Source organism: Bison bison, unplaced genomic scaffold, assembly GCF_000754665.1.
Source record: "Bison bison bison isolate TAMUID 2011002044 unplaced genomic scaffold, Bison_UMD1.0 scf7180017864141, whole genome shotgun sequence".
NCBI classification, from domain to species: domain Eukaryota; kingdom Metazoa; phylum Chordata; class Mammalia; order Artiodactyla; family Bovidae; genus Bison; species Bison bison.
Window position 1 is genome coordinate 4,220,669 of NW_011494713.1, and position 9,700 is coordinate 4,230,368.

Here is a 9,700-nt window from a genome sequence, read left to right on the forward strand (position 1 = left end):
CGGCTGCAGAGGGCTTGGGTTTGATCCTTGTTTGGCATCCTAAGATCCCATAATCTGCACAGTGCAGTAAAAAAAAAAAAAGCTGTTGAATTTTCAGTTATGCTTCATTTACATCCAAATCAGGAATTTCATACTCTGAGAGGTCACATCAGCAAGAAAGTTCAGATAGTTTTAAGTCAATGTAGATGTCTTATTTAATTGGGTATAAACAAGGTTCTATTATTTACCAAAAAAAATGTTTGATGTACCATTAGCATTAAAATAGGTTTTGCTGCATTAAAAAAAAGAATATTGGCTCTGATAATAAAGACGTGAATTTGAATCCTGGTCCTACCACTTATTAGCATAGAGGACAAGTTACTTAAGCCTTTTTAAGACTTGGGTTTAAACATGGATAATGATTGTACATACTTTACAGGGTCATTGGGAAGATCAAATATTATAGTGTTTAGTGGCTGCCATAGTGAAAATGCTCCATCCTTGTTAACCAGTGTTAATGTTCACATTTGATGAACATCAACCCCTTGATGATGAACATTCCCCTCAGATTCAGGGTATTCAAACTCATCATCTCCCTCCCAGGACCACACTTCTCCCTACCATTGGTAAATGTTCCTGCCTTCTACCTAGGCACACAGCCAGGGAACTAATTCTGTTCATTCTCCATAGATTACCAAGCCCTGTTGATATGATTTTCTAAAATATCTCTTACACCCATCAATTTATTTTCTGTCTTCCCTGGGTGCTCATCATCTATCTTTTGAATTATCCCAATGTCCTTCCGTATTTTCTCTCTGATTCTAGTCTTATCTCCTCTAATCTCATCTTCATGTTGCTGCCAGATTAGTTCTTTAAATAAATTTTTCCTTACTGCAAAAGTAACATATGTTTGTTATAAGAATTTTTAAAATTCAAATAAAAAAGGAAAGCATTACCCACACAATCTCTGCCTAGAGATAGCCACTGTTAACATTTTTAAATACATCTTGCTAGTCTTTTTTCAGTACATACTCCAGTTGTTAAAATGGGATCATTACTAGGTTAAAATAGGATCATTTAGAGGGATAGACAGATGTATGATATACCAAGCATAAGAAAATGTTGATGGTAGACTCTAGATGTAAGTATATAATTCATTGTAAAATTCTTTCAGCATTTCAGCGTGCTTGACATTTTTCATAATAAAGCTTGTGGTGTTTTATTTTTTTAACTTGCATTATAACTCTTACGTAGTTCTCTAGATATGCCCTTCTCTTGGTGTCCTTTTCTGGATTTCACACACATTGAACCCTCTGTTTTGAACCTGTCCACAGACCTTACGGTGCAAACAAATTGAGTGATATTTCTCCCATGTTAGATAGTTTTTACTGTGAAGTATTCAGGAGATTTAAAGTGTGGGAGGGGCACCTTCTGGTCTGAAAGGAATGTTGGCAAATACTGATACTGAAAGGAATTTGAAAATTTTTTAAATGGTTCTTGATATACTGTTTTATATCTATCCAATAGACCTGTTTTAAGTGCTTCATTATTATTTCCTAAGGAAAACAATTTATGTTATTAAGCATTCATCTTATGTAGAACAGTCATTCTTAATTCAGGGGTTGTGGTCCCTTTAAGGAGCCTAGGAACCTCCCCGAAGTTGAGTGTGCAATGTAGATCTTTGGTGTATTTTTCCAGAGAAAGAAGTCTTTAACATTCCTAAGTCTGAAGAAGGGGTACTGGGACTCAGAAAATGTTAAGCACCACTGATCTAGAGTGGAAGTTGCCAGATCTTGTTGCCTAGTAGAAATCACCTGTGCATTCATGCCCTAGTAACCTCAGCATTTGGCTTGGAACATTACTGAGCTTTGTCAAATGTATTATGTTCTCTTTTGAAAAGTCTCACCAACCACATTACACTTAAAGGTTACATTTTGATATAACCACTTCCCTGGCAGCGCAGTGGTTAAGACTCTGCGCTTCCAATGCAGGGGGTGCAGATTCGATCCCTGGTTGGGGAACTAAGATCCCACAGGTTGTGGGACAGGCATGGTCAAAAAAATATACATATATATAATTATATATCAACTCCTGCACTTCAGTTGAGTCATCCTCTCAGTGTAGCTGTTAAAATGCATACTGCTGTCCGTTTTGGTTTGGGCCGCTGGCCACACTTCCGCACGTGTGAACATGGTGCAGAGAACTAGGCTAAGAAAGTCCTTTTGAAAAAAAAAAGTCCTTTTGGCTTCTGTGGGACTGTCTCGTGGCGAGTTGGTATGTCTGATACCCATGGTTTCCTTGCCCGGCAGGCTCGCGTGATGGTTCTATGGGACTCTGGGAGGTGACAGATGATGTGTTGACCAAAAGTGATGCAAGGCACAATGTGTCGCGAGTCCCTGTGTATTCTCACATCACTCACAAGGCCTTAAAGGACATCCCCAAGGAGGACACAAACCCTGACAACTGCAAGGTCCGGGCTCTGGCCTTCAACAACAAGAACAAGGTATGAGCTTGCCAGAGGTCCCTGAAGCCTATTCCCCTTGCTTCAGTTTCTTGGCTTATGTCTTGGAAGATGCACTTCCCTTTTCTCTTCCCAAGTCAGAACTGCATAACTTGGTTCTGAGCCCAAGCGGCATCTCTTGAAGACTGAGGGATGCTTAGTAACAATCTCTGTCTGAGAAAGATTATAACTAAAATTACAAAACCTTCCCCTTGCAGTGAATATTCTCTGCATGGTTCACGTCTGTTAACCTCTCAGAGTTTCGCCAGGGGCATTCTGATCTGTCTCTCATCTGCACATGACCTTGCAGGTGCTCTGTTTTGGGTATGATTTTCCTACATGCAGTCACTTTCTTCTCTCTTGTATTCAGTTTCTTTTCATTCTTCACAGCCTCTTCTCAATGCTTCCATCAAGTCTAATCATCTGAGTCAGATCTCCTGAAACTGAACTATTAAGTAGACTGCTGGTTTGAAGACCCAGACCCATAAGAGAAGAAAGGCTTTTCCCAAAATTTGAGTCAGACCACAATTTGAGGGCTAGTTCCCTTAGCCTCCCATCTCTCATCCATATTTAGAAGTTAGGGGTAGACTTATCTCCTACCTTAGACCCTGTACTTACAGAAGCTCTCACACTGAGACTTACAAAACTGGCTTTCACGTGTGTGCTCTGTTCTAACAAACAGGATGTCATGTGTATGATTGTATGCTACTGGCTTTTTGAACCTTGAGTGTCTCCGTGCAAGCCTGGACTAGCTTCTTGGGTTCTCTCAAGAAGCAGCCTTGCTTTACTATGTTGTCCAGCTGCATTTCATAGGGTGAGATGAGGGGCTGATAATCCCTGGCACCATCATGGGATCCAAGTGAGGGAATGGAGGACAGCATCCTGCAGGTATTCTCCTGCTTACTGTTGTATGTTAGTTGCTGTGTATATGACCTGTTTTCATTGCTTTTGCAGGAATTGGGAGCAGTATCGCTGGATGGCTACTTTCATCTCTGGAAGACTGAAAATACCCTATCTAAGGTGTGCTGAACAGGACTTAGTAGTTTCACCTTCAAGTTAAAATACTGTCATCTCTGAATTTTTCATTCTTATCTAAAACATGAATTCTTGAAGTGCCTGGACATGTGACCACATGGTACATGAACTTCTGAGTCTAGCCTGCCTCTCTCGAAAATCTTTTAGAGGAGTCAGTGGGGTGATGCTTTCACATTGTTCACACTGCAAGGGCCTGCTGAGACTCCTTGAGCTCGCAGTCTTCCATTCCACAATGCCTTTCAGTATTTGCTTATGGATTATGGACTATTTGCAGCATTGTCAGGGCAGGCAAACCTAAATGTTAGGAGTTGTTGACAAAAGTCAATTAAGAGAAGTCATCTCCAAAATAATCATGTAAGGTATGTGTGTTGGTTGCTTAGTCGTGTCCCAGCTCTTTGCAACCCCATGGGCTGTAGCCTGCCAGGCTTCTCTGTCCATGGAATTCTCCAGACAAGAACACTGGAGTAGGTTACCATTTCTTTCTCTAATGCAAGGTATGAATTTACAATATTTGCAAGCAGCTTTTGCCTAAAGCTAAACGTACCTGTGAATCCTTTGCTCTGTTCTTGTCCCAGAGGCCCTTGAGACTTACTCCTTCTTTGATGGAATCTCTTTCAAGAGGAAGCAGAGCTCCAGGAATTACTGATTCCTTCATGTCGCAGGAGGCTTTATGCTCCACCACCCTTGCTGGGTGCCTCAACTTCAGTGGGCTCTGAAGATTGGCTAAATGATAAGGATCCAGGGTCAGCGCTGATTGGGCTGCTTGGGTTGAGCAGAGCCACGAGTGTGCTTTCTGTAGTGTAAGCTACCGCACAGTGGGGTATTTAGGCTGCAGGTAGCCAAAAACAAGGTCTCCTACCTTAAGATCAGTGAGAAGGTTGAGCTCTTCCTGGCAGAGAAGACAGACGGGCCCGTGGCTTTAGTGCCCTGGAGTTATCCCTGGAAACAGCCTGGGGTTTTTGGCCTTTCTCTCTGCTTCTCATTATTTAATTCCAGCTTGACCTTTTCCTCTAACCAGTCCTCTTCAGTACCTAGATCTTGTTTATTATCACCACTCTTTGTTTCTCTAACATGCCTCAGGATGGAGCAATACGTGTCTTTTGATCTCTGACTTTGCATATCTTGTGTATGAGGAAAGCCCACAGAGGTGGGCAGCAAAGAACAGCGCCCTTCTGTATACTCTCTAGTATTATCGTGGTTACCTTTCTCCTCTCTCTGTTTTCAGCTCCTCTCCACCAAACTGCCATATTGCCGTGAAAATGTGTGCCTGGCCTATGGTAATGAATGGTCAGTCTATGCAGTGGGCTCCCAAGCTCACGTCTCTTTCTTGGATCCGCGGCAGCCATCATACAACGTCAAGTCTGTCTGCTCCAGGGAGCGAGGCAGTGGTAAGAGCCCTGTGTGCCCCTCAGGCTTACAGCTGCATTGCCATTGGTTTTTGACCTTCTGTTTCTATATTGGTTTCCAGACAAGTACAGAGATTTTTATGAAGGTGTTTGGTGACACAGAGGGGAGCTGGAATGCCTGCGTGGCAGCCAAGCTTCAAACACTTTAGACAAATGTGTGGTCACAGAAGGCTTTGATGGAAACCAACCATCAGGATATTGGTGATTTCCGTACTCCCTCACATCACCCTACTCTCTTTCCTGTGTTAGTTTTTTTGTTGGAACTCTGCCTGAACTAGAAAATTCATTTTATGCTAAGGGATGATGCAGTAGACTGAGGGGGATTTTACAGAGGGCTATGAGGAAACTTTTGGGGGTAATAATGATTATTTCATTGTGGTGATGTTGTTGTGGATATATACATATGTTAAAACTTCACATTGTGTACTTTGAATATTTGCAGTGCATTGTATATAGATTGTAAATCAGTAAAGATAAAGAAGATATTTAGTTCTGACCACTGGATGAACTAGACTTCAAAACCCCACCATCACCACCACCACCAATCTTTAATAGCATATTCTGTCAGAGGGCACCCTCATCCTTTATTGAGGAATAAAAAGGCATGTTTGTACTGTACTTAAAGATTTCAGAATACTTTTGTCAGCCATCTCATTTCATCTTACCAAGAACCCTGTGAGAGGCAGTTTATACCCCATTTTATAGAGGAGGAGACTAGGACCCAGATTGGTTAAATAACTTGCCCAGCATCACACTGGTTGGTGGGGGAACAGCCCAGGGACCAGAATCCAGAGGATCCAATCTAACAAAGTGTGTTTTCTTCTTATCTCTCCTTTGTTCCCCTTCACTGCAGTTAAAAGGCACTGTGTGGATTACACTTTAGCTTCTTTCAAGTATTTATTTTCATGCAAATGTTGCAGATACGCCTTTGTTTTGGACTTGTTTGTTTTCAGTTATCTTTGAAATACTTAGAATTCAGAACTGAGAGAGTAACTGTGTGTAAGTAAGGGAAAGAGTAAATTGCCTTAGCAGGAATGATGTCTGCAGTGAAGAGATTTTGGTTACTGTTACAGGGGTGGCATTCAAACCTAATAAGATATTGATTTCACAAATACTAGTGAAACCTCTTCGCATCGCATGCTCTTATTTAATCCACAGATGCAGCAGATGTGTTTTCCCTGTGACCCAAAGGGATTAGGTGACTTGTCTTAAATTCACAAGTGAGCGACTGTGCACCATTGGGTCTTGAGTTCTAGGCTATTTGCCACTCTCCTAACACACTTAATACCAGATAAAGACCTCTTGCCGTGCCATGGTAGTGGTTTTAGGTCAAATACAAGAAAGTCCTTGTTAATGTAATGATTTATAAATACCCACATTACCCTCAGTTTCAGTGCGGGTTAGAAACATATAATGGAAAAGAGCTCAGAGTGATGAAGGATGCCTTGAGTGAGCCAAGGAGAGGCAAGAAGGTTCAGGGCAGATTTGCGGTCCTAGGCCACAAGCATCTCAGGCATCATCAGGCACTTCTCTGAGGCTTATGGGAAGGTTCCTGTTAATGTGCGGATGGCCAGTGTGGCATCACGGTGCCCTGGCTTGTGCATGAGCTGGGTCTGCCACAGGAAAGGTGATGTGGTATGTTGGGGTGGCACGTGAACTCAGTGCCAGAGAAATTCAGGCTCGCAGATCCGATCACCCTTTTACTTTTCTCTGTCTCAGGGATCCGGTCAGTGAGCTTCTATGAGCACATCATCACTGTGGGCACAGGGCAGGGCTCCCTGCTGTTCTATGACATCCGAGCTCAAAGGTTCCTGGAAGAGAAGCTCTCAGCTTGTTACGGGTCCAAGCCCAAACTCGCAGGAGAGAACCTGAAACTAACAACTGGCAAAGGCTGGCTGGTGAGTAAGCCCGGCCTCACATGGTTACTGGCCAGTGACAGAAAACTTGTCTTTACATTCCCACCCCTACTAACACATCATAGTTTTTCACTAGTAAGAGGCAGGTAAAGACACTGCCCCGTGATTTTTGTTTTTGTGTCTGCACATCCATGGGAAAACTGAGGCCCAGAAGACATACCAGTTGACCCAGGATAACCCGCAGGTGATAACAGCCAGAAGGAGAAGGAGCCTCCCCCCTGAGACTGCCAGTGAATTATTAAAGCATTGGTTCCAGCAGTCCTGAGAAGACCTTAGGCTTGTGTAGCATTTCTTCATCCTACTTGGCTCCTCCCTAATGTCATTTGGAAAAATAGGGCCCCAAGTCAATGAGCACCAGTCTCCTGGGATCCAGTGATAGATAACAGGACCTTCTCCTTTCAAGGGGCCCAGAAAGCATCCTTGTCCCTTCTTTCGCCTTTTCTGCGCCCCTGGCAAGTGCTAACAGTCTCTTTTTTTTCCCCCATAGAATCATGATGAAACCTGGAGGAATTACTTTTCGGACATTGATTTCTTCCCCAATGCTGTTTACACCCACTGCTACGACTCGTCCGGAACGAAACTCTTCGTGGCAGGAGGTCCCCTCCCTTCAGGGCTCCATGGAAACTATGCTGGGCTCTGGAGTTAATGACAACCAACTCTCTCCCAAAATGCAGAGATTTACACTAACTTCCATCCTCAGTTTCCATTTCTTCTTTTGATTTTTTTCCAGTTGTGTGAGGCCCTCATATTTTAGTGGGAACACCAGAGTTTGCCTATGCTTTAAGCACTTGATAGGAAGAACCTCTGTTCAGAAATCTAAAGGACTTTTTGTTTTTTTGTTTCGTTTTTTGTTTGGTAAACAGAATTTAACTTTACTATCTTTTTTCTTTCTGGCTTCTCAACCAGACATTGTTAATTCCTGTTTGTATTTTTTCTTTAAGTGACATACACTCTCCCCACTCTGGGTTCCTTAGATTGACATAATTCATTCTCACCCTTACTTCACTCTTGAGAGGTAGGGCTCCTTTATAATTATATAGTTGCTGTCCTAGACTTTCTGTGAAAGTTTGGGGGCTGTGTGTGTGTTGTATGTGTGGTGTGTGTGTGTGAGAGAGAACTTGTGTGCCTGCACGTACCGTGTGTCATTGAAGTTACCTGGAGTGAGGATTACTGTAATTAAAATATTTATAAAAGAAACAACTTTATTCACAGAGTCCAGCTTTGGGACTGGTCTTTATCTTGTTTTGTAAAGTCTAACAACACTGATTATAGGAAGTAAAAATAGAAAGGAAAACAAATCACCAGTAGGAAACCCTCTGAGTTCGATTGAAAGCTTTCTGGGACTCTGATGCCAGGACTCCAAAGTAATCCATCTCCCACCTGCCTCTCCCCTTCTGTGTGTCCCCTGGGGGAGGACATTTCTGTGTATGTGTCACTTCCACTTCAGTTTCCCATCTGGTCAAATCCATGGCCACTACCCCCAAAACATCAGAGTCTCAGTTCAAAATGCAGCTCTGGCAGTTGCAGAAGGTCTGGTGGGACTTGGTAAAAAGAATTTCCATCCCAACCTCCCTCCCCCTCCTCTCAGACAAGACCTGATATGGTTTCTCAGGGACCTGGAATGGGAGGCCTCAGGTCTGCTAAAATTCACATGCTTTGGTCCCTTTGGCTTTGAGGAGAAATGTCTTTGCCTTTCTTCTAATCTCCCCAGTAGGTTTTGCTTGTGTTTTCTAAAATGGGTTCAGTTCAGGAGGGTGGGGATGAGCAGGGGATTTATCTGTGTGTAGTGAGTGCCTCATGTGTGGAATGTGTGTTTTCTGAAGACAGTGGAGCCGCTCTGTTGGCTCAGCCCTGGGATGGCGATGGGGTGGCCTACAGCCAGCAGCGTTGTGCATGTAAAAGCAGCAATGTGATCAGTGATTTGTTCCGCCCTTGAACTGTTTAGTCTGAGGTTTTTGAACTTGCAGGCAACTGACTGACCAGTTACTCCTTGTTTTTTTATGCATCATATTGCAGATAAGAGCTGTTCCCACCCCCGCATTCCTCCACCACTCTAAGCACATACTCTGTTTCTGGTAGCAGCCCATTCTGGGGGAAAGAAGTCATATTCCTGCACTGTAGTGTCCAAGTCGCTTTCCCAGTTGTGCCCCCTGCTCTGGGTGTAACTAAGGAGATTGAAAAAAAAAAAGAGTGTCTTCTTTTTGGTGATGGGCGCTGATAGGGAGGGGAGACAGCAAGTCCACCCTGGATAGTGTTGCAAGGCATACACCATAGGTAGGTTCTAGAATTCTCATCTTCTAACCTAGAGACATAGGTGCTATAAACAGGGAATTAAGCAAAATGCTGGATGCTACAGATCTTTTAATTGTCTTAATTTTTTTCTATTATTAAACTACAAGCTGTAGATTTCTTAGTTCTCACAGAACTCATTTTAAACCTACTTGTATAAAAAAATAATTTTAGAATGTTTTGTACTGTTGGCAGACCCTCTTCTGTGATGGGTAATGCATTTGGTTGTTTGAGGTTTTGTTTTTCAAAATGTAGCACTTGACTTTTTGCCAAGTAAAAATAAATAAATATTCCAGTGCAAAGTGGTTTGAGTATGTGTAACCAAGAGGCAGCAGGAAAAAGGTCCCAAGTGACTGGTTGGAAGGTCAGTTTGGGGTTCTCAGATTGCCTGAAGTAGAACACAGGAGTTCCCTCAAGGGTAAAGGCGGGTCAAGGGCAAACACAGAAACACTGATACCTGCTTGCTCCTGGTCCCCAACCCCGGCCCAGGAGCATTTGCTCTGGAGTCCAGTTGAGAGTAGGTATGCCTGGAGGAAGTGGTGTGGTGCTTGGAGAAAAGCACAGACTGACAGGGA

General features: G+C 43.0%; 1 protein-coding gene across 1 annotated transcript in view; it reads left to right on the forward strand.

Annotated features, from left to right (window-relative positions):
* Positions 1 to 9,427, forward strand: part of DCAF12 (DDB1 and CUL4 associated factor 12) — a 37,082-nt gene extending 27,655 nt beyond the window's left edge. The window contains exons 5-9 of the mRNA XM_010840115.1: positions 2,289 to 2,482; positions 3,434 to 3,499; positions 4,740 to 4,902; positions 6,640 to 6,818; positions 7,324 to 9,427. Coding sequence (XP_010838417.1) covers positions 2,289 to 2,482; positions 3,434 to 3,499; positions 4,740 to 4,902; positions 6,640 to 6,818; positions 7,324 to 7,482 — 761 coding nt within the window. The 3' untranslated portion in view covers positions 7,483 to 9,427. The remainder of the gene's footprint in view (positions 1 to 2,288; positions 2,483 to 3,433; positions 3,500 to 4,739; positions 4,903 to 6,639; positions 6,819 to 7,323) is intronic.
* The last annotated feature ends 273 nt before the right edge of the window (positions 9,428 to 9,700 follow it).